The 24,135-nt window shown below is 43.2% G+C and overlaps 3 protein-coding genes across 6 annotated transcripts in view; 1 reads left to right on the top strand and 2 right to left on the bottom strand.

Moving 5' to 3' along the window:
• NCBP1 (nuclear cap binding protein subunit 1) overlaps nucleotides 1-6,896 on the bottom strand; it is a 31,823-nt gene extending 24,927 nt beyond the window's left edge. The window contains exons 1-7 of the mRNA XM_054810815.1: nucleotides 6,762-6,896; nucleotides 6,501-6,586; nucleotides 5,650-5,750; nucleotides 4,228-4,384; nucleotides 2,219-2,326; nucleotides 1,564-1,685; nucleotides 1,007-1,076 (exon numbers count right to left, since the gene is read on the bottom strand). Of these exons, the coding sequence (XP_054666790.1) occupies nucleotides 1,007-1,076; nucleotides 1,564-1,685; nucleotides 2,219-2,326; nucleotides 4,228-4,384; nucleotides 5,650-5,750; nucleotides 6,501-6,586; nucleotides 6,762-6,795 (678 nt within the window). The 5' untranslated portion in view covers nucleotides 6,796-6,896. The remainder of the gene's footprint in view (nucleotides 1-1,006; nucleotides 1,077-1,563; nucleotides 1,686-2,218; nucleotides 2,327-4,227; nucleotides 4,385-5,649; nucleotides 5,751-6,500; nucleotides 6,587-6,761) is intronic.
• A 109-nt stretch (nucleotides 6,897-7,005) lies between these two features.
• On the top strand, nucleotides 7,006-22,051 carry TSTD2 (thiosulfate sulfurtransferase like domain containing 2). 2 transcript variants are annotated; one of them, XM_054810816.1, is made up of 9 exons: nucleotides 7,006-7,234; nucleotides 7,445-7,767; nucleotides 8,856-8,964; nucleotides 10,261-10,386; nucleotides 12,336-12,441; nucleotides 14,146-14,264; nucleotides 14,894-15,052; nucleotides 16,003-16,141; nucleotides 17,490-22,051. In XM_054810816.1, the coding sequence occupies exons 1-9, from the start codon at nucleotides 7,136-7,138 to the stop codon at nucleotides 17,747-17,749; spliced, it is 1,440 nt and encodes a 479-aa protein (XP_054666791.1). In that variant the 5' UTR covers nucleotides 7,006-7,135; the 3' UTR covers nucleotides 17,750-22,051. The 2 variants fall into 2 exon arrangements, with proteins under 2 accessions (XP_054666791.1, XP_054666792.1); XM_054810817.1 differs by lacking the exon at nucleotides 14,894-15,052.
• TMOD1 (tropomodulin 1) overlaps nucleotides 20,972-24,135 on the bottom strand; it is a 30,140-nt gene continuing 26,976 nt past the window's right edge. For all 3 annotated transcript variants that reach the window (XM_054810820.1, XM_054810819.1, XM_054810818.1), the window contains exon 10: nucleotides 20,972-22,490. In XM_054810820.1, the coding sequence (XP_054666795.1) occupies nucleotides 22,426-22,490 (65 nt within the window). In that variant the 3' untranslated portion in view covers nucleotides 20,972-22,425. The remainder of the gene's footprint in view (nucleotides 22,491-24,135) is intronic.

Below are 24,135 nucleotides of genomic sequence, written 5' to 3'. Positions count from 1 at the left end.
TCCAAGAACTCTGGAGGCCTGTGGCCTTCCTGAATGCAAGTTTCAAGTTATAACTGGTGCAAGGAATGTCTTTACATGTAAGTGCTTTTCATTTACTGAAATTATCACACTACAAAAATGGGAACAAAACTAGTAACAACTAGCAGCAGAAGTGAACAGTCACGTTTACAGTACTCTGGGTAACACATGGTCTCAAACGCTAATCTTTCCTCTTTTCAGCTAAATAATGAAATTCAGATATTGGGCAAGCACAATATTCACATTGACAAATAAATCATAATAAGACATACTATCTCTTCAAATTATGATTAACAAGATCATTGTTAAGAGCATGATTTAATTAGAACAGTGAACAAAATGTAAGAAGGCCAAACCAAAACTTCCCAGAAGATCAATTTAGACTTTCACTTTCCAGCTAAGTTTGTCCTCAAACTTAGTGGAAAGAAAAAAGCCCAAGAATATCTGAAAAGGCAAATTCCACACCAAACTAGCCAGATACCACCTCCCCCTCAATATTTTTTGCTTAATTGTGAAAGATGGCACAGTAACTGCTGCATACAGTTTCTACTTATTTGTTTAGCACTTCCTAGAGCTGAGAAAGCAAAGCCACTACAAAGGTTTCTTTCTTGCAGAGGGAAAACATCAAGGGATAAGTAAGGAATTACATTCTGCTTCTCACAAAGGTCCTTTTAACATGAAGCCCTGTACCTGCAATTCCAAACCAAATACTACAGCTTACAACCGTTCCCCACTTCATAACATTTCCTCAGGAGCCTGTCAGCAAACAACAAAACACTCTTGTACTCGACTCCATATAAACTTAATTTAGGTCCAAGACTTGGAAGATAATTCCTCACGTAGAACATGTTAGAATTAATGACAAACAGGAGACAATTCAAAGCATTAATACTTTTAGAAGTGCTTTTTAATTTCATGATAAAAGAACACCTTAGTAAAAAATTGGTTTTTAAACTTTCTGAAAGAATGCAATGTAAAGTCCACTCACTTCTTCTTGTGGATGTGGTTTATCAGCAGTCCAAACTTGCAGCATGGGTACATGAATCTTCTGGCGGCGTCTGTTTACACAGGAAAGAAAACCTGACTTTTAAAAGACTAATTTAGGGCAGCAATTTTTTCTTATTGCAACTGTGCTACTATTTGATCTCTTCAGCTGATGAAATCTACAGTATATAAAAACCAGGTCTGTGACTACTTAAAATATCTCTATTCTCATATCTTGATGACAATGTTAACTTGAAGCATCTATACAGGAAGCGGTCACATTGCAGAGCACTAAAGGAACAACCTATCAGTGGTCACAGCACTTAACACCTGTACCTGCTCCAGCATGAGCAGAACAAGACCTTCAATGTATCCTAAAAATAGACAACGAAAGTTTCAAATTCAAAAATCTCTCTACCTATTCTATTTTCACATTTCCCCCCCCACCCCCGAATGGTTCAGACAAAAGACTTCAGAACTTTTAAGTGAGCAATAATCAAAGCTATTAATCCATACTTGAATAGATGCTGAGAAGAGTATTTTTAATGGGTCCCAACTTACTTCAAATAGCTTTCTGTCTGAGACAAGAGACGATCCATTTCAGCATCCTTTTTCTCATATAACTCCTTTCCAACCCAAGGCAAAGATGACAGAAATGCAAACATATACCAGTCACATCGTACCTATAGGAAAGGAATATACTGAAATCTAAGTATACGAGTAAGCTCCAAAAGATTTCATACACACACCCCATTTTAATTTAAATTAATACTTTAGCAAAGCTATTATTTTGGGAGGATGTAAAGACCAGCAGCTAAAGACTGGATTGGCAAGCCATGAAAAAAATGTATTCTTGCTTGAAAAGTATCACTTTTAACTTTAACCGTGACAAGCAGACTTAAAATATGGTATCACTCTCACAGTCCTTTTGCAGATTGTCGATACAGCAGAACAAGCCAGGCACTAGGCACTTGCCAAAGTACAGTAAAAGGAATCCACTTCAGCTACCACACCATAAAGGACCATACTTTCTTACTGTATGCATGTATTTTCTAACCGCCACAGGCTCCTTTTACTCATGCTAAGGAAACTGCACATGACAGTTCACTTAGTTTGCTGTCACCAAAACTTTCCTGTTCTAAGCATAAGTACAGAAGCAATGGTATAGAAAAATTGTGAAAACAGCACTAGAGGAGCCTACAGATTGTTTCCTTACTTGGGGAACATCTTCTTCCTGTGTCACACTCACAAAATTCTCAAACATAGCTACCATCGAAGGTGCAGCTATTACATGACAATTCACAAGATCAGACAGAAAACGAACCTAAAAGACCAAAAAAATTGTTTTAAATTAATACTTCTTAAACTGATAGCGCAAGAACAAATAAACATTACTTAATCAAAAAAAAATCAATAAAAGTAAAATATTCATTCATTACTGCAAAGGCAGGAACACTGCACACCGTACAGACTCACCTTTCAACTCTAGCAAGCAAGTACCATAAGCACTGTCTAATATATCATTTATTATAACATCTGTAGTCTGTTTTATGGCAATAACATCACAAGGATAATATTTCTAATTAAGGAAGAGTGCATGCAAACTGGTACTACAGAAAAAAATACTTGTGCTTCTATCTTTTCTAAATGGTATCAGATCACTAAAATTACAGAAATGGAAGAAAAAAAATTCTAAAAAGCTGAAGATGGATTGATCCATTGCTTCATGAGTCCAGATGTGCATCAGGAAACAGCAGTGCTGAATCTGTATGCCATTATACATGATTAATTTATATAATTATTTATTCACAAATACAGACACTTACACTGAAATAGCCTATGTAAAAAGTACTGGCACTTTAAGGTTTCAGAAATGTGACAGACTGATGGCATGGTGGGAATCAAATAACCTTATTTGCCTGGGAAGAAAAAAGACTCCATGGCAGGAATATATCCTTGATTTTGCTGCACTGTAATAGGAAACCCAGACTGACAGAAATGGCAATTTAAGTAGAAAACATCTGGTGCAGAGTGGTGTCTCTTTTTTTTCCTCTCCCCTCTCTTTATTTGTATCCTGCCTTCAGAATTAAACAAGGCCCTGGTAAGACCCAAGCCCTCCCAGTATCACCACCATCTTAACAGACAATATGGGCTGAAATTCTAGGAATTAAAATAGCACATATTTTTTTCCTTAAAGGCTCATTTTTTCTTAAGGGTACATTCACAAAAGGTAGTCCAAAAAATCAACACAGGTATTTTAATCTGAAGGCAGTCTTGGGAAAGCAATTTGGGCTAAACAGACAGTTCAGTATTCAAAAAGCAACTGCAACAGAGAAAGGTACCAAATTCTTACTTTCCAGATATTCATTGCTCTGAACAGTCTTTGAAAAGTCTTTGACAAAGCTGAGGAAAGATTTCCACTGCCACTCCCTTGGTTGCTACTCTCACAAGCCATTTGTATATGAGCATGACCAGAGAAGGTGAAGCTGAAGCCAAAGGACAGCACATTCAGAGTTTTTAATCAGCAAAAGTGTCCCACAGCTGAACAGCAGTTGCTTGACACAATGCATTGAAATACTAGAATCTTAATTTTCACCAGTGGGCTTCAAATAATCTGGGGACCTTGGCACTGGGCTTCAAAATCAGACACTCCTGAAGTCCTAATACCTTTTTGCAGACAAAATCTATAAGCAGCAAGAGCTGAGCAAACGGTTTCAAAGACACACAGCAGTTAAAACTGCCTGCTTGAACTTCATCCCTCATTAGCAGAATGAAAACACAGGCCTGATAACAGCCATCAAACAGCTTTTAAGAACCAGACTGTTCATTTTCTTTTTTTTTTCCCTCATGTCAGTCACAAGAACATCATATTCCTCTGAACACAATAAAAGTGCATGACTTTCATCTATCTTTTACATTTGACTGTAGAACAGGTAGGGGGAAGCACCTCTGTTTACTGCAAATTAATTTGTCACTGGGAAAACACACAGTTGGAAGTCAATTTTGCAACTGTAATATGATTTCTCTCCCCTGAGGAAGGAAATACTTCTCACATAACACACATTTCCTCTTGGTATATATACAGTGCACTTCTCATTGATGCCAGAGGAGACTGTAAAACACACTGAAAAGCCCAGCTCTTCTGGAACAAAAAGGTGAAAGAAGGAAGAGAGAAAAAGGATGAGGAAAAATGTACATAAACCAACCAAACAAAAAACCACTTACTAAATGCACAGCTTCATTATACATATTGACTTTCAGACATTCTTTAAGCTGACGAATCATGGCTTCTACAAATTCCCCACCAAAATTGTAGTTCCTGGCATTCAGCAACCCAACTAGTGTCGTGTAAACAGTAAGCTTTTCTGGTAACAGACGTGCACTGTCACAGAAAAAGAAACATGGTGTTAGTTGTTTATTCATCGTGTGCCAATTGGCAACTGCATAACATCTTAGAATCTGCTTATTGTAAGTTAAGCTTGTCTCATGAGGAAATAAGAAAAAAGTGCAACTGTGATCTTACAGTTCAATCCCATGGTTAATATTTTACAATAAATTTTTTTTAACTAGAGTAATTTAGAAAGGGTGGTGCCACTCAAATACATTTAAGGAATTTGCTTTTTATTTGTATCTAATTCCTGAGTATTGCAGGGGGTTGGTCAAATAATATAAGTGACAGAATTTATGCAAGGATGTAAGAAGTTGTTTCAAGTTTGTAATTTAGAAATAATTTTATTATACAGCATCAGCAAGATTACACAAGAGGCGTACACATTTTATGCTATTAATTTTGATTCAGTTTCCCAAGTCGAAGTAACTGATGTTAAGCACAGCATAGGGAAGGTCAGGTCCTACTAAAGGTAAAGAATTAATTTTCCTCAACCATTTTTATATGCATGTAAGCTAACTCTATACTTTCAGAACTGTCTTACTGCTATAAGAAAAAAAAAAGTACTATTTACTTAAGAATCATTGCTACAAAACAGATTTAAAGTATCTGCAAAACCATAGCATGGGCTGGAACACTCTCCTTCTTCACACCACTCCTTCATAATTCTCTTACCTACTACCACAGACCCCGTACAATCCCTCCTTCAGACACCGCTCAGTGACCCTGACACCAGGCACCTCTGCTCCCGCACTTTGCTAGGGAGAGGAAGGAGAGCTGCTAGCCACCGGAGAGCTTGCTTTTAGCTTTTCACATTCCCAGCTCCCCTCCTCTAGAGAATGGGCTTATGAAGACACAAGCATCTCATTGTCAGAGAAGAGGAACAGGCAACGAGAAAACAGCACAGGTAGTAAGACTAAATAAGTACTAGCAGCCAATAGCTTTGGTGCTCTTAACCAGTTTATTGGGAAACAGGATCTTGCCCAGCATCACTGCGTTCTCATTACTACTGAAAAGCAGCTCTGAGGTTTCTTCTATCTGCTTTCAGCCTTTGTACACATTTCAAGTCCAAGTAACATAAAGAAGTATTTTTCATGAATTATACCTAGTACACAACAAGCTATTTCTTTTGTTTGCAGTAAAACAAACTCTACGCTGCAACAGCACTCAGGAACTAAAGCCATTCTTGGCATTAAACACTAAAGTTACGCACAGAGAAGAAAGCACCTCCCAGATTCCCAGACCTCCTGCATACGTACACAGTACATAGTATTCTTAGTATCTTGCTTTTGTAATTTGGCAGATCAGCTTCCAAAACACCAGCTAGGCCCTCCAAGTTGCTCTCCAAAGATGAATTACTCTAAAATAGAAAATATTAAAAAAAAAAAGGTTTCATCATCCACCAGGCAATAGGAACCAGCCCCTGACTCTCACGTGAAGACAAGGAAGTTGAGCGAGAGCATCCTTTTATGTCACCTCCCTTTCCAGAGCAGTGATTTGGTTCCATTAGCAGTAAAGCACTACTTTCACCTGCCTGAAAGAAAGAGCTGATCACCCTGATCACCAACCTCCCCCACAAGGAACTCCAGTGCTGTCCTGGGATGCGAGATCTAACACAGCCTTCAGGGTACATCTTGGTAAGGCGATTAAGCCTTTATTAGTGATACCGCACGAAACCAAACACTTTCACGACTTGTTTTTCAGGGCACCATCGTTTTTCTCCTTATCCTTTCCCCCCGCCGTTAGCCTCAAGTCCTGTCGGGACTTGAAACTTGTGCCAGAGGCAGACCAAGTTAGCTCCTCCACATCCCTGGCAGACTGGAAACTGCAGCAACACCTGCAGACACGAAGTGATAACCACTCGCTGGACGCTTATCATTGCTTGGAAAACACAAGGCTTTAAACACTTGCCCATTTAACCACGCAGTTTTGCAAAAGCTGACAACTTTCCAACTGTCTCATAAAAAAAAAAAAAAAAAATTGGGGGGTGGTTTCTACACACGAACCACTAACATACAACATACAGAAAGGCAGAAAAACCCCAAAACATCCACAACTTTCTCGAGCTGCCGCCCGGGCCCGGGCCCCGGTCGGGAAGCGGCCCGCCTACCTTCTCTCCCACCCTGCAGATGAGCGACTCGAGCCTTTCCTCGATCTCCGACGGCTCCGACGTCCTCCGCCTCTTGTGGGGCTGCCCTGCTCCAACACACCGAGCACACCGTTACTGCCAGAGACCCTGGCCCGGCCGCCTTCCATCCCGCCCAAACCCCCCTCCCGCGGCGGGACGGTTCGGTCCGGCCCGGCCTGCACCGCCCCCGCCACCTCAGGGAAGAGGGGAGGCAGCCGACGGGAAGACTGTCGCGGCGCTCACCATCGCTGTCGTCGCTGTGCCGCCGCCGCGACATGGCGGGAAGCGAGGAGAGGCAGCGGGACGCCTCGCGCGAGCCAGAGGGAAGCGCGGTCCTTTCCACCGCCTGCTTCCGGCCCGCCGCACCTCTGCTTCCGGGATAAAGGGCGCGCGGCGCCGTGCCTCTCTGCTCGCCTCTCTGTTGTGCGCGCGCCGCGCCGGAGGACTTCCGGGACGTGGGGCCGGGCGGTGCGGGGGCAGTGGGGAGGGACTGGTGCGAAGAGGACACCGGGCGTGTCCCGGCGGCGGGGCCTCGCCCCCCGCCCCGCCCGGCGCGGCCCGGCCCGGCCCGACCCGGCGCGGCCCGCGCGGCCCGGCCCGGCCCCTCTGAGGCGGAGATGGTGCCGGGCGAGGCACCCCCGGCCGGTCCGGGGTCGCCGCGGGGCAGCGCCGAGGCCGTCGCCGCCAAGAAGCAGCGCGCCTTCGCCCGGAGGAAGGTGAGCTGGTGCCGGGCGCCCGGGTCTGAGGCCCGCGGCTGGCGCCGCCGGCGGGAGCAGCTGCCCTCGGGTCGAGGGGAGGGGGCCGGCGGTTCCACGGGTGGGCCCGGGGCGGACCTCGGGGTCGGTCTCCCGGTCCGGGGGATTGGTGGGGGGTCCCGGGCAGCAGCGGGAGCGCTGGTAACGGGCCGCGCTTGTGGTGCGTTTCAGGCCTTTTCTCAGTTCGTCAAAGCGAAGGAGGTTCCGGCCGCAGCCCGGTGTTCCGCCGGCGGAGAGGGCGTGCGGTGGCGGTGCTGCCGGCAGGCGTTCGAAGAGCTCTCCGGCATTCACAGGCATGTGGCCCTGCAGCACGCCGGGGACATCGGGCAGCAGGCCGGGCTGGCGGCGAAGCAGGCAGCTGCTGAAGTGAGCTCCTCGAGCGGCCCGGCTCCTGCGGGCAGTGCAGACGGGCTACATGGGTGCTCGCACGGCAGTCCTGAGATCTCCTGCGTGCTCCCAGACACAAGCCATGTTAGCTATGATGATCTGACAAGGTACGAAAGTCCCTCAGCAATTTGTACATCCAGTACTGGCTGGGAGTGGGTTGTTGGGCTGCTTAGACTTTACGTGATCTTCTGCCAGTACTACTTTTTTTTTTTTTGGTGAAGTTCAGTCAAGTGACACTTTAAGATATAGAAAGACTCTTCCCTGATATATTTTTAAATATTCAGGTGCTTTGGATACCTTCCTGAGATACTACTTTAGATCAATAGATGTAGGTACCTTCCAGGAGTCGCTTGGTTTATTTGAATTTCTTTCACAACTGTTCATGCCTGTATAAAACATGCAAATTACCACTGTGCTGATACAGAAGTAGATACACTGCATTTTTTGATGGTAAAGGTGGGAACTTTGGAAGGTTGAACTATCAGAGCTATATCATCCCACGTTGTTTAAGCAGACCCGTACAGACGTTACTCAACAGCTTAGATCTATAAGGAAGGACCGTAACAGGAAAGAGCAGAACAGCAAGGTATGCTCTGCACAGGTCCCTTTTCTCTGTTTGTTGGGGGGTTGGACTAGGTGACCTTTAAAGGTCCCTTGCAACGCAAACTATTCTATGATTCTGTAAGTACACTCACAAAAGTGTTTCTGACTGTGAGAGTGTTTGGCTTGTGCTGCTCAGAATGCCAGTGCATGCAATCTCACTGAAAATTTTTCCTTTTTAATTTAGATAGCTCAAGCACTTGACTTTTCAAGTGCAAGTTTGTCAAGTAAAGCATTTAATGGGACAATTGTTTACACAGAACATGGCAGTTCTCGTGTCCTGTGTGTTGAGAGAAACTTGAGCATGTGATAGGCCACTGGCAGAGATGTCCCATGTGGCACAGATGAGTTCATTGTGTAACCAGTCCTGAGAACTAGGAATAGGGGAGCTTTTTTAGTTCATATTCTCCCTCTTGGAAATAAAGCAAACTAAGCAGTGCTGATCCCTCCAAAGTTTTTGTTGTTTTGGTTTGGTTTTCTCTCCACATCTGCCAGAAGAAAATTGTCTGGTTTTGAAGGGTTAATGCAATACTGCATTTTTGTGCTTTCAATCCTAACATCTCCTGTTTGTTCATCTTTGCCGTGCTATGGACAGCAAGGTGGGAGAAGTACTTCTGTATTACTGTTACTGTGAGGTAAAGGATCCAGAGAAACTCTGTGCTTGGCAAAAGGCTCTGTGCCAGCATCTGCATCTCACTGGCAAGGTAAGGTTTTAAGCAATGGTGGTGTTCTTAACAAAAAAACATCTTTGCTTAGTGCAGGATGATGGGGCATGTGGAGAAACAAGTGTTTTGCACCAGAAGATGCTAGGCTGTTATGATCCCATTAAGAAAGGCACTCAGACTCAGTAAAGTGCCATTTAAAATGCTATTTAAGAGCTAATGCTACAAAGAAAAAGAAAAAGAAAATAAAACAGATAATCTTAGTTAGTGTGTCACTAATTCCTCAATGCGCAGTGGTCTTCCAGGCAGAATCACTACACCGAGCTGTAATCCATACTGTCAGGAACGAGATAAGAGCAACTGACACCTTAGATCACACCATAGGATAGCAGTGCTCCTTCCTGCACAGAGTCCTTGTTCTTTTATTTCCTGCCAGACTAGACCAAGGAGGTGAGTTGGCTTATTTAGCTGGCCTCTTGAGGCTGTGGGCAAAGGTGAATTTTAGCCTCATGAAGCTGATGTTCCTAGGCTATCTGTGGGGAGAAGGATTTTTCAAGAGGGCAACTCAGAGCAGGAGACTACTTTCATCTTTGAGCTGGCTTTCTAAGCAGCTTCTGTTTCTCTGCCTGTGGTAGGCACCTTCCCTGTTCTACATCAGCACAGGTTTGGGAGTGAAATGTCCTGACACATTCACTTCTTTTTTTGCTCAGCTATCTTGTCTGGTGGTTGCTATTTTTCTCAATTTCTTTTTTTTATTCGTCTCCAAGACACAAACAGTATTTGCCTTCTCAACCAGTTGGTTTTTTCCTTGCCTCTTATATTCAGTCTTTTTTTGTTTTTGGTTTTTTCCTCCACTAAAGAGTTTTTGTTCATTTGTCAGTCCTGGAGATAAAATGAGTCACACTGAAATTTAATATTACATGCAATATTATGTATATTCACATTTTCCTTTCAGCTGTGTGACTCATTGAGCACTAATCCCATTGTTCTTCCTGAGGCAGACTTCCAGTGGGAATTTTAATGCTGACTGCAGGATTTGCCTGTTAACCAGTTAACATTTCTGTTTATTGCACAAACTTTTCTGACTCTTAGATGTCATTCTTTTGATATGGCTCCAGAGTGATTACTGGGGTTTCATCCCCGTTTTATTTACTGTCGTCTTTATGTTCAACTTCAGTACAACCATCTTTTTCTTCCTTCCTTCCTGCCTCAGTAGTCTCTTTTCTGGACATACTTCTGTGTCTGCCTTTTGTCACCCAGTCATATTTTGCTAATTTCACTGTGATCTGTTTTTGCTATTACTAAGCCTTAGCCCCAGCTTCTCCTCTTGCCTTCTAGGTACGAGTTGCTTCAGAAGGGATTAATGGCACAGTTGGTGGAAGCAAAGTAGCTGCCAATCTCTACATTCAAGTTATGCTTTCCCAGCCGCTGTTCAAAGGCATTTTGCGTCAAGAGGATTTCAAGGTATGAAAACAATAATTTCTACACAGATATTGTTAGTGCAGGATGTTTAATTTTTGAGAAATAAGTGCATTGCTTCTTGATAGTATTACTTCTGCTTTAGCAGTTCTGCTCTCTCTGCACTGATTTAAGCCAAGGGTTCATAACCTTGCTTTGTTTAGATATGTCTGCCAGTTTTCACCAGCAGCAACAGTTACCGTGAGCAGTGGTAGCAGCTGCTACAAGCTTTGGCAGCTATGGGTGCAGTTGCAAAACGACCCTTAGAGGTGAATGAGGGACTGTGCTTCAGCCCCACCATTCTTTAACAAGCATTTACTCCAACTTTACTGCCAAAACCAAGGCATTACAACGTACACTTACACAAGCAAAGTATTCTCACACTCTCCTCTTCACCCTGATTTGAGATCCTCACCTAGAAGTCTACTGGTTTAGGTTCATGCAGGCTTTGGCATCCATAGAGATGCACTGTCAGTTCCATGAATTCAGTGTCTTCTAGAGAAAATACAGAATCAAGAGGTTTCTCCGTACTCCAGTTAGTGCCTGACTGGAGGGAGAGTGAGGTGCTAACTTCTGCTTGAGCCTGAGCATATGGGCCGATTACTGTCTTCAGATGGTGATGGCAGCTGTGGCTGGCACCGTATGGCATTTTGGTAGGTTTTTGCTGCCCCAGCACTGTAGGTACTGCTTCCTCTGTGACGAAGGAAAGCTGCTGCTTTTACAGCATTTTTCTTTTCCATGCAGTTTTATTTGCAGGGAGTATTATTTTGGTTTCCCATAAATAACTAGATAAAAGGGAGCTAGTGAAACTCAAATTTCATGTAGAGCTGCAGTGCTGATTCACTCTTAGGTTTTTAACTGTCTGTTGTGCTTGGCTGAATTTCAAGGGTAAATGTGACCTGTTAGTTACAGTGACATGTAGATGCAAAACCAAAACAGGGATAGAATTTTACCTTGACACTGACAAAACCTCCAACCCTGCATGATCTGTCTGGGCACTGACACTCATGTGTTAGTACATGATCGTATTTTCAGTCTCCCAGTTCCTCTGTATGCTGTATATGCAAGTAAGTGGCGATTTCAGGTCCCTGTGCCATGAAGACATGGGCATAAAGGAGTGAAAATTGCACTTGGGGCTACAAAAATAGTAGCCACTGTAGTTGCTGCAGACTGATTTCTGTGATAACCGGGACAGCGGTGCACAGCACTGCGTTTTTGTTTGAGTGTTTATATGCCTGATGGTGCCAAAGCCACATTTGAGGCTCAGCCCTGCTGAAATTCTCATGTCCTGTCACCTGCAGTAGGGGTGCCTACCAAAAAGAGCTTGCCGAGACCTCCAAAGGGGAAATCCTGCACTTGAGTTTGTGGGGGGGGTGAGGAGGTGTCAGACTCCACTGTTAACAAATCTTGAGGCTGACTGACCTCCCATACATCTCTTTCATGCCCATGAACCACTGCAGTTCCCATCACATATGTCATGACTGGAGGCCTAGCTGTGCTTGTGTCAGGGGTTAGAGGGGCTGAAGAGAACTACAGGGCTCAGATGTGTCGACATGATCCATTACTGGAGGAGATTATTTAAGGTTCCTGTCAGAATCAACATGCTCTGTATGGGCCTTGACTTTCTCATGATAGGTGCTAGTGGCATTTCGTTTCTGATGAAGATCTGTTCTCCTTCCTGCTCCTTGGTTACTTCGCTCCTCGTGCCAAATGGCGCCTGTCTACATGCAGAATAGTCAGTGGGCCTAAGACACCTGTCTGCCTGGTCATGGTAGGGGTCCACTGCCTAAACCTCAGGATTTAGAGTGTGGATGTCAGCAGGAGAGACATTTATTTCCCTCAGCCACTAAGAAACTTTGATATTCTAGTGAGCTGTAGAAATCAAAGTGAGTGGATAATTTTCATCTTGACATGTGGCAAATTTTGGTGGATTGTTTTTGTGTTTAATTTCCTAGAGCAGTGCAGGAGGAGCTCACTGTTTCCCAGACCTTCGAGTTGGAGTATTCAAAGAAATTGTACCTATGGGCATTGATCCAAAGATAGTGTCTTATAAAGAAACTGGTAAGTTGATTTCATCAAAAATAAAGCCTCTCACCCAAGTGAGAGGTAAGTGAAGAATACAGTACCTTCATCAAAAATACTTCCTTCTGCACGGTGGCCAGGACACAGGAGAAGCAGATATGGAAGTGGATCTCTTGCTGGTAGTCAAAAGTTACTGGCCCCGGTTATGGTTTGCTAAGTGTTTAGCTCCCTCAAAAAAGTTTAGAATTAACTTTTTGTTTTGTGGGAAACAGTTCAAATGACTTCAAGAAGCTACCTTGTTTTGGGGTACGGACATACCTTGTGCTTTAGTCAGGGAGTAAGTCATTAGACACCTCCTAAAGGCAGATGCAAGATGAAACTATATATGGTTAGGAAAGACACCTCAATGCATTAATTTATTCATACTTGTTCTAAATACTCTGTAGGTGCTTGAGACTGCTCAGAAATGATACCATATAAAGAGGTCAAATGATTTCTTATGGTCAGCTTGCAGTAAGAACCAAGCTGTATAGAAGAGCTTCTCATGGAGTCCTCTTGTGGGTCCAGTGGATTCTGGTGCTATGGGTGCTGAGAGCTTTTTTTTTTTAGAAGATGCTAGACTCCCACTGAAGCCTACAGTTGAATACGTACATGTTCCTATGTTAGGGACTGCTGACCTGGCATTACTTGTGTTGACATTAACAGCCATGCTTCCGCCTTTACAGCAGAGCCAGCTTCTGAATCAGGTTCGTGCCACTCCCCTAACAATGCTGCATTTGTTCTCTGCTACCTGTAGCTGCTTAGTGTGGATTATGCCTGATAAGATGTTACTGGCTGTGCATCTGTTATGAGGACACTTATGTAGGTGGTAAGCAGCAGTACAGCAAATAGCAATTAGCAGAGCAGTTTGGGTCTTCTATTTCCAGCAGGAGGTTTTGTTGGTGGTAAATTTCTACAGCATCTTTTTGTGGTTTTCCCCATCCCTGTTCTTCAGTAGTTTTGGCATGGGATTTTATTTTTCCTCAGTTTTTGGCAGTTTGTGGGGTGTATGTTTGGATATTTTTTCCTTTTTTTTCCCCCTTTCTCCTATTTCACAGAGTTTTATGGAGATGGTTCCAATTACTTGGTGGGTTGCTTGTAGGGTTATTTTTTAATAAAGTACAGGATTTTGGTGGGAGAGGTTTTTTGTTTTTCAGTAGGTTGGGAGTCCTAAGTCCTGAGAAACCTGAAAGCTCAGAAACTTAATGTAAATTGAAATTGTACTGAAAGTGATACATGCTTATGGAAATTTTACATTTTTACTTCATTGAAAAAATAGCATTTCTGTATGCTTCTGTACCTCCAAATGTAATGAAAGCTGAGCAAAGGGGAGGGAAACATTTTTCACTGTTTCTTTTACAACTGCATGAGTTGCCGGGGGACATAACAAAGATCATACAGACAGGCGCCTGTCTACTGCTGCTTCCGTCATGTGGAACAGTGTTGTGTTTTCTTTCATTTGCCAATAGGAAGCCAAACATGGATAAACTTGGCTGATTTAATTGGGATGAAAAGTCTGTGAACCATCACAGAAAATTTTTGGTTGGAAATCTGAGGAGAATCTGGATCAATGAGATCACGAGTAACATTATTTTGTAGTTCTGCTTCTTACTTCTTTTTTTTTTCTTTTTTTCCCTTTTTTCTTTCTTTTTCTTTTTTTCTTTTTCTTTTTTTTTTCTTTTTTTTTTGTTGTTGTTGTTAAAGGAATCCATTTATCCCCTCAGGAATTTCATAGAGAAGTAGAACAGTATTTGTCTCAGGCCAATCAAGGACAAAGCAATACCATCTTGCTGGACTGTAGGAACTTCTATGAAAGTAAAATAGTAAGTGTTGTTTACCTGCTTCTTGCAGTGTTACAGGTGCTGGGGGGAAGCATTTCACATTGTGGGGGTGTAACTTCACTGGAAGAAGAGATTCCATATTCCAGATTGACTGTATTATGTACAAAGTTCAGTATAGTAATGAACATTAGACACAAGCAGCAGAGGACCTGCTCAGCGACTCAGCATGGAGCCTGCCTGGCTGAATACTTACACAGCTTGGGGCAGGAAGAAGACAAAGTGATCCATACAACGTTAGTAGTGAATACCACGCAGCTTGAAGTAAAAGTAGTGTAATTTGTAAGGATGTTTTTCAGCATTTTTACCTTGTCCCATATATCAAAAAGAATAGGGGCATCCTGCTGTCACACCCACCAGCCCTCGGGCACTGTTGTGGCTCATCCTCTCTCTGACAATTCTGTTCTGCTTAGCTCCCTCTTTTATGTTTGTATGAGGAGAGATTTGTGTCCAGAATCCACTTACAGATTTTAACAGGCATTTTGATGCATAAATGTAGCTGCAGTGAGATGAGTGTTGTGGCCCAAAGGTTTGTTACTTCCTCTAGTTCAAGACACAGACCTCTACCATGTAAGACTGCTTGTAACCAGTCACATGGCCGTCTGTTATTGCAGGGACATTTCCAGGGCTGTCTGGCTCCAGATATCAGGAAGTTCAGCTATTTTCCCAGCTACATAGATGAAAATCTGGAGCTTTTTAAAGACAAGCGTGTCCTGATGTACTGTACAGGAGGGATTCGTTGTGAAAGAGGCTCTGCTTACCTACGGAGCAAGGTGAGATGTCCTTCTGAGGGCACAAGTGTTGGGGAGTTGAGACTGCTTTAAGGGCAGCTGTCTTTCCTTTTGCTGGTAAGTTCTTACTGAGCACAAATTGTTCAACGAGCAGTTGGGGAGATGAATGTCTCTGACGCACACTTGCTTTGTGCTGTCTGTCAAGGACGTGGGTAGTTTAATGCAGCTCAGGGTGATCTGCATGGACTAGTGTCACAGCAGTGACACTCTGAAAATAATTATATAACGCATTTGCTGAGAAGAGAGATTTGTAAGTCTGCCCTGTCGTAGTGGTGTTTTAGGAGGGCTTGAGAGCATTCTGTGGTGTTTCAACAAGCTCTGTCTAGGTTATGCTCTGTGGTCATTACTGCACAGCTTGAGCATCTCAGAGTGGTGAAAATCAGCCAGTCAGTGCTTTCCCAGTGTTGTGGAATTAAATCCAGCACACTGCATTGTTCTAATTGTGCTTCCCATCCCACTCTTCTCCTGGATCCTTCCCTCAAGGAGCAAGGGAACAGCACACATGTATGTTGTCCAGAGATTCAAACCTTGATTTTTTTTTTTCCTCTGCTGCACCAATGTGAACCCCGAGACATTCTGCTCCTGCTAACAGCTCACTACATAAAAACAGAAAAAGCAGTGGTTCGGAGAGGTTCAAAAGCGTTTGATCTGTGATGCAGCAAACCTCCCTCAGCTGAGGAGGTTACCAGCCTTTTTTTTTTGACTGAAATATTAAATGCGTATTTGGGTTCATGTCAACAAGCCAGCATTGTGGAGCTGCCCAGTAATCCCCGGCACTGCCTGGAGTTGTGAGGGCACATGGTGCCACCTGATGGTCACTGAGAAGCTGCTGCTTTTCGTTGACCCCTGACATTTACATTTGCTTTGGGAACTCTGGCATCCCATTACTACTGCTGTCTCCTTCAGCTTTTCTGCTAATATGCTTTAAACAGGCAGTGTGCAGAGAGGTTTACCAGCTAAAAGGTGGAATTCACAAGTACCTGGAAGAGTTTCCAGATGGATTCTACAGGGGGAAGCTGTTTGTGTTTGATGATCGTTACGCCATTTGTTCCAATGAAGATATCATCTCAGGTAGGACTAGATAATGCAAGTGCAGAAGGCTGGGAAGGTATTGCAATCATTTCCACAGAGATGTGCAGGTTAGGGGCAGCCAGACCGGTCTGTGTAGTTCTTCCTCATACTCGCTTTGATCTTTTAGTGCCATCACTTTTCATGATGATGATCAACTCTATGGCTTCAACACATAAAACAGAAATGAGAGAAAAGGGGCTCACTAAACAGAGTTCCTTAAAACTGGGGCAGCAAAAGGAAGCATGCCCTGCAGAACAGATTCTGTTATGAGCCATCTGCAGCTATGGAGATGTATGTCAAGCACTACTGCTGTTGTTACCCGCTTGTTGCCCAGAGTGCTGATCAGACTGTGGTTAGCCAAGTGACCGAAGCATTAAATAGTTCTGCTGTCAGCAGTTCTCTGCTCCAGTGACCTCACAGAACATCAGCACAGACTGCCAGGCACTGGGAGAGTGGTGGCACTAAGCTCTATTGCACTTTGTTATTTTCATGCTTTAAAAGTTTCTGTAGCCTGTAGAATTTCAGTGACTTCTAGGTAAAGTTGTTAAGAACATTGCCTGGTCTTCTGGCTGGGGTTGCTCTTCAGATACTGCAAATGAAATACCTGTTTTCTTCTTCTCAGTTGCCAGGTACAAATAGATGGAATTTGGCTCTAGCCTTTTTTAGGAAGCAGTGCTGTTTTTTCTCTGAGTGGGTAACTTTTTGAGCATAAACTCCCATTCCTCCTTTGCAATTACTGTATGCATCTTGAAGGTGCCTGGCTTGGTGTAGAAACAGAACACACTCTGGATACATCACAGCCATCCCTACTGAAGTTTCAAGGGGAAGTGCTGGGGTGGGCACCTTCTTGATGCTACAGCTGACCTGGGCTGTAGCTTTCAGTTAAAGGGTTAAAACCTGTCTGATGATGTGGAAGGACTCTACCAGGACTGCAAATGACATGCCATCCAATCTGCACAAGCCTTTAGGTGAAAGGAAGTCCCATGGCACCCTATTCCCCAGCATGCAGCATTCCTGCATAATGGCTTAATTACCACCAGCATATCTTTCTTCTTCTCTGGGCAGCAAGAATCTTTAAATCTGTCTGATCGGAACTAGAGGAAGCACTAGCGAACACTTTCTCTTTGTCCTGAGACACAACTGTCCTAAGTATTTTTTACATCAAAATCAGAAGTTTAAAAATGAACTAGGTTCTAGAAGATCAACTAAAGCAGGAATTAAAAACCTGAAAGACTATAGATAGCCACTTAAATGAAAGATTGCAGCCATCTGGTGCCACAGAGAACCCTCTGCAAGGGAAGAGATGGGGTAAGTGGGTGTTAACTGTTTCTTTTCCTCCTCCCTCCAGCATGCAGATACTGTGGGACACTGTGGGACCAGTATAAACTTTGTTCCAGCCAGCATTGCCGGCAGCTTGTCCTGACATGTCCAAGTTGTTGCAACAAAGGTCTTACAGCTTGCTGTCCTGTTTGTCAAGAGAAAGAGCTCAAGGTGACTTCAAGGGCTTCAGGACAGACACTTAAGGAGGAATGTGAATGTACAAGGAGACGGCCAAGGGTACCTATTGAACGTGTCTCGCAAAGGATGCTGGATGCAGGAAAAGATTAAGCTGTTTCATTAGCTAATCTGACACGTGCTAATGCAAAGGGCTTCTGCAACCAGATCCCTATCTGTTATTCAGTTAGGTTTGGAAATCAGGAAAACGTGTTGGCTTGGAAAGTCTTGTTCATATGCTGCCTTTAGGCCTAGAGTATGCCCTGAAAACCATCCATTACTTGGCCGTAAATTACCAGAGTGCCCAACCCATCACCAGCACTACAGGATTCCTCTCCGTGGGTACAGTCTTGTAGCGTGGCGTCTACCTTGGGGATTTTGGAGCAGAGTATGTGCGATGGGACACAGCTGCTCACAATTCAAAAGAGACTGAAGGGATATAAGAAAAATTCATTCTTTTCTTCTTGCATGGAGATGGATCTGTCCAACCTCTCCATGATCATGCGTTTGCTTCAATAACTAGTGCTAGGGTGTGAAAAGAGCAGATATATCAGTTGGGTGTGGGTATGTGACTGGATTAGAGTGGAAGGTATTTTCCATGTACATGCCATTTGCCTGCATCTCTTGCTTTATACCTACTGAGAAGGAGTAGTTACCTGAAGCCTGACTTGACTCTGGTGTAAAACTGGCTGAAGGCAGCGTAAGGACCCCTCTTGTAACAAGCAAATGCCCACAGATACTGTCTGCCCAGCAATACTTGTTGTGTGTGACCTGTAGGATGAACGGCAGAAGTAATCCTCATTCCAATGCTCTGTCTCTGTGGGAACTGTTGTTTCCCTCAACTTGTCAGGACAGGAAATATCCAAGGCTCAGTTCTGCTTGCACTAGAAAAAAAATTTCAGCTTGAAGCATGATGAAATTGAGACGCACAGAGAGGGGAGCACAGAGACTGTCAAAATAACAGCATAATGGCACTGGAAGTGATAGTGATGCTGACACGTGTGCATAAATGTCAACAACATCTGTAAGGAGATTGCAAGATCCTTTATCCACGATTTGGGGAGCATTTGTGCTTTGTAAACATGGGTTGAGTTTTTCAAAAGCTGTGAGATGTTGATGCGATTTCCAGCTCCTATTAGTGGAGAAATTGAATTTGAAGGCTTCCACAGCATGTGAGCTCAAAATACTTTTCCGCTTGCTGCTTTGTGTGCCTGATGCTGTAGAATGTACAGAAAGGTTTTATTAATAGTGTAGAAGATGTGTCTTGACGGAAAAATGTCTTTGAAACTTACTATCATTCTTGGTACTGAATAGTTAGTCATTAAGAAATCAAAATAACTTCCTGGTTTGTTGGGGTTTTTTACTGGAAACTACTTTTAAAAGCAGGAAAACAGTTTACTCAGGTTTCTGCAGTTGCTTAGTGACAGTTAGGGCAATGTTACTTTCATATAGATTGTAACTTTCTCCCCCAGTGCTATAAATTCAGCAAGGCCTCATTGTTGGCTTGACTAGCAACTTAACAACATGGGCATTTGTGCCATTAAAGCCATGGCAAGCATTTCTTCTTACTTCCAGTATTGCTACTGTGAAATCAATGGTTCAGCAACTGTCTTTATGACCATTCCTTTCATGAAGCAAAACTTTGAAACTTATGAATGTCTCCTTTTGGAATCTTTCTAGGATGGTATTTAATAGTAAATCTGTGCACAATGCATACTGGAGAAGAAATTGCAAAATTCCCTTCAGTGGACATCTTCAGCAGAAATCTAAGCAGTACCTATGGTACTCTGGCATTTTGCCTCCCAAGCTTTGCTGGCCAGTTAACCTCTGTGTTTTTGAGGACTGGAATATTTGTGGAAAAACATGCAAGCTCTACTTGCAGGCCTGGTCTAGAGCACTGATGGGAGTGTCCCAACTTGCATATTATGCTATTTTCTTCATGTATTAGGCTAAAAAGAATACAATTTTATAATTCAGTCTGTCAGCAAGTCTGGAACACTGTAATCTGTTTGGAAAGCTGTTTCTATATCACTTATCAGCATAGAATGGCAACAACTATATTTTATATATAAACTTCTGACGCTCCTATGATGATAAATAACCCTTAGTGCTTCCACTGTAATTTTTAAAATACTGCACAAATACACTTCACCTGTACATTGGAGGTGCTTAATTCTGCAGAGGTAAGTGCTGAAACCTAGCTAGCTGTCTGCCACGTGGTAGACCTGGCTACAAGGTACAATTCTCCTGAGTGCTCCTGGCAGCTGGAGATTCTACCTCAAAGGCAGAGGGGAGCCGTGTGGCCTCTTCTGGTCCTTCCTGCACTAGGGCAAGGGAGGAGAAGGATTTGAGATGTGCAGATGAAGGCACATAAAGCCAAGTTTCCTCTACTGCAGAGAGACATCCTTAGCCTCCCTCTTGCAAGTTAGCCCATGAGCAGCTTCTTTTCCTTGCTTCTGTATCAGTTTTGTCAGGTTAATGCAAATAAGGACTTGCCGTGTGAAATGCTGTGTGCTGGGATCCAGGCACTTCGGTGGTAATGGCTGAGAGAAGGCACGTTTAGCTCCAGGAGAAGTGAGAGTTAAGCAGGATTGGCTGTGAATGCCCGATACTGCAATCAGCAGATGGCTTTTTCCCCTTTTCCTGGAGAGCTGCTGGGATAAATAGTGATCCATTTGCACCTAAATATTACTGTTTTGTTGCTTCATCACTGCACAGCTTGATGCCTTTCACCACAAAGCCTAATGCTGCTCAGCACAGCCTGTCTTTGCTGCACAGCTCTCACGTGCATCTTTCAGCAAAGCAGCTTGATAAGGATCAGCTGAGGAACCTGGAGTGATCCTGCCAGTTTAATACACGTTTGGGCTGCATGGTTAATTTGGATGCTGCTACAGTGAAATACAGGACAAAGTTCTTGCTGTTTTTTGGTTGTGGGGTTTTTTGGGGTTTTTTTAGGGCTATTTCATTCAGGAAAAAATGCTGTTGTAGTATCCATGGTAGTGCTCCCCACTCTGCAGATGCATCTCCTTGCATGTCCAGGTTTCTTAGCACCATCAGGATTTCCCAGGATAAGCTCTATTTATGTTCTTCTGAAGCCAATGGAAGAGCTGAGCCTGTACTATGCAACTTTGAGTGGATGGCTCAGCTGAAACTGTATGGCTTTGGTTTGATGATTTAGTTGACTGTTTTGAAGTCTTTGCAGTGCATATGGAAGAAAGAGGCTGTCTGCTAGTTTCTTCTTGTTTTTCAAAAATTTGCTTTTCAAGTATTTTTCTTCTGTGTTCTTTGCATTTTTACGGAACTTGCAGGGTGGGGGGAAGAAGCTATAGTGAAGCATTTTATTTGACACCACTGGCACATTTATTAAGATTTGAAGAGCAACAAATATGTTTCCCACATTGCCGAAAGTATAGTGTTTCTCTGCTTCACTGGTCAGAGCTAAATCATATGTGGTATTTGCACACAAGCTCTGAAGAAATCTGTGAGACTTTTACTGGAACTCGTGTAAAAGGCTGCAAAACTTCCCTCTTAACAGGCAGATTTCTAGCAAGTGAGAACATTTGCTAGGAGATGTTGCCATCAGTCCAAAAATAAGGCTTCAGTACGGCAATGCTTCTGCCAGGAGACTCTTCCTGCTGAGCAGGATCCCTCCCAGGTTAATAGTGGGAGTTTTGGATGGGATAGTGCTGGGTCCAGTCCACTGCATGTCTGGGAGCTATGCAAACCTGCGGGGAATTCCTCCCAGGCTAGATGATGGGTGGTAGGCTGTCTGACAAAAAGCTGTCAGACTGTATGCAGTGTAACTTCAGGGTTGGGGGATTTCACTTAACAGCTTTTCTAGGGCACAGCATTTATTGTTGCATTTATGCAGATGGTAGGGACGGCAGCAGGAGAAACAATCCCTAGCAGAAGAAAATTTAATTAATGGACACGGTCAGCTAGACAGAACAGTGAAGAGAGAGAATTTGACTTGTATCCAGATATGCACTGGAAATATGCTTTTAACATTAGGAAACTGAAGGGAGTGGGGATTAGAAGAGAGGATTCCAGTTTGCTCATTAGTTTGGCTGTCTCTATGGGGTTAAGATTTGCATCACATATCTAAGGGTGATGGTTTTCTTCAGACATGCATAGGATAGAAGGATATTAACCTATCCTAAACAGCTCAATTTTTGAGACTCTGTTTTATAATTGGTGGCCTTACGTTCCATTTAATCAGGGGGCGGAGTTCAATTTTTTTTCTAAGAAACACAGGGATGCATTTGAAACAGCATCTCCAACTGATCGACTCAGCAAATGGTAAAAAATTGTAATTCACAATTCTTGAAATTAGCCATGTTTAGAAGTAGTAGAAGTGCTTGTTAAACTAGTTGCTTCTCTATAGTTACTTGAGATCAATTTGAAAAAAAAAATAAAGTATTTTTTTAATACTTTTATAATTTGTGTGGATCAGTTGTATCTTTCACTCATGCATACCACATCCTAACTGTATGAAACACTGTGCAGGAAGTTTATAGAAAAATTAGGTCCCAGGTTAATTAAGAGTCACTTTTACACTGGGATGTAGTCTAAACTGAGATTGAATAAAATTGGCTTGAATAGTTTTCAACTCTACAGAAAACATCAACAGTCCTACTGCATAAAATCTTCAACTACAGCCACTAGTTAATTTAAACTGTTAGTGCATAAACCAGAACCGAGGCACCACAAATACTCTGTCAAGGCACTTATTGCCTTTAGATTTCCACAGTGTAGCACAGATCACCGGGAATGACCTCCATAACCAGGAATTACACTCCAGTTCTGCACTTGGGAAAAATAGGCCCATTCAACTCTGCAAGTCTTCTCTTCCTCACTGAAAAAGAAGAGGAATAGGAGTCAGTCATGGCAACAGAAGATGTGGATGGCAGGCTTGGCTTACCTGCTGCGGAAAGGAGTTGAGAGATGTACTTTCTGCCAGGAAGGAAACAGGATAGCATCAGCTTCTGAATTCCTGCTCTAAGCAGCAGGCACAGCCTTACGCAGATTAAAAATCAAGGAAGGTAAGAGGAAGTTTCTGTCCCTATGAATTTTTAAGGCCAGAAGACACTTTCAGCCTTACCTCCCTTATTCTATAGTCAATTATATTTCACATAGTTTGTCTTTGTTATCTGACTTTGGCCAAAGCATCATCTGATGCTGACTAATGTAAAGACAGCAGGAGGCAGATGCCACAGTTTTTCCTTTGCTAGTTTTTCTAAATTGCTGTTTCAGATTAAAAAAAAAAAATTAAAATTCTATCTTATTTCTTACATTAAACCTTTAGCCTCCAGCCCTCTGATCATGGCTAACATCAAAGCAGCCTCAAATCTGCTCTTAAAGTTGATTTACAGCTTGACAGCTACACTCATGCCTTTAAGAAATGTGTGCGAGAAAAAAGGAGAAAAAGGTATAAAGAGGATGCGGAGGTTAGCTCATGAGGATGAATGTAAAAGCCTTCATGGCTGGTTCATATAGAGCATCTCAGAGAACAGAAGCTGTAGGACCAAAACCAAGTTCTGGTAGCATCAGGTGATGGTACGCAAGAGCACTGAACTAGAGCACAAGCAGAGAGCTGTTGCTGACAGGGAGGAAAATAAAAGTTTTGCTATACTTATACATTGTCCAGGTGTGGAGCTGAGATGCTATTGCCAGAGACCATCACACCGATGAATACGAGCTGCAAACAACCAAATCAGACAAAAATGCAGATCTTAATGGTCAAAGAGCACAACTACAATGCACAACTGTTACATAGAAGGCAAGTTGTGAATTCCTCCCCTTACAGCAGAACAATTAAAACACTAGATCCAAATCTTCCAGCTGATTACTTTGTATGCCCGGTGCTGCATGGTCATTAAAACCCTTGCTCTGTTCCAAAGGACAGAAAATACCACCCCTTTCCTGGTGCAGCTCTAGTGACCAGGAATGCAGCTGCAGGCAGAACAAATACATCGTGAACTGCAACACTGAGTATTCTGTGTGGTTGCTGAAGAACTGGCACATACCTCTATGCTTGGCTGCGCTTCCTAGGAGCACAGTACTGGCTGAGGCAAGATTGATTTAATTTTTTTTATTTATTTTTAAAAACACCACATATTTATTATCTGTCTAAATATCGCAGCCGCTTAAAGCTGTTTTTCTGTGGCTTTTAAACCTGAAGTTGATTCATGAAGGGACAGAAGACACTGTCTGTGGTGAACCATATGCAGATTACAATATGTGGCTCCTGTTTTCCATCATTGCTTGATGGCTGGCATTTATATGTTAGACCCTGCCTGTTTTAGACTTGCTTTCTAGATGTGTCTGGCAGCACCAGTGGCGGTGGGAGTTGTCCCTGGGAGCCTCCAGCCCAACATCCTGCTTGCAGCAGGGTTCAGCCTAGCTCTAGGTCAGGGCAGCCACTGGCTCGGTCCAAGCCTTGCAAACCCCCATCCTCCCGGAGAAGGGGTTCTGCCTAATGTACAAAGAGGGCAATCTGC

The sequence above is a fragment of the Grus americana genome, chromosome Z (genome assembly GCF_028858705.1).
Source record: "Grus americana isolate bGruAme1 chromosome Z, bGruAme1.mat, whole genome shotgun sequence".
Classification (NCBI taxonomy): domain Eukaryota; kingdom Metazoa; phylum Chordata; class Aves; order Gruiformes; family Gruidae; genus Grus; species Grus americana.
This window is presented reverse-complemented; position numbering and strand designations above follow the sequence as displayed.

Bases quoted from the DNA above. Each gene is read 5' to 3' on its own strand.
- TSTD2 (XM_054810816.1), top strand. From the start codon at position 7,136: ATGGTGCCGGGCGAGGCACCCCCGGCCGGTCCGGGGTCGCCGCGGGGC. The intron at 7,768-8,855 runs GTACGAAAGTCC...TGCTATGGACAG, and splicing joins AGCTATGATGATCTGACAAG to CAAGGTGGGAGAAGTACTTC. The intron at 12,442-14,145 runs GTAAGTTGATTT...TTGTTGTTAAAG, and splicing joins AGTGTCTTATAAAGAAACTG to GAATCCATTTATCCCCTCAG.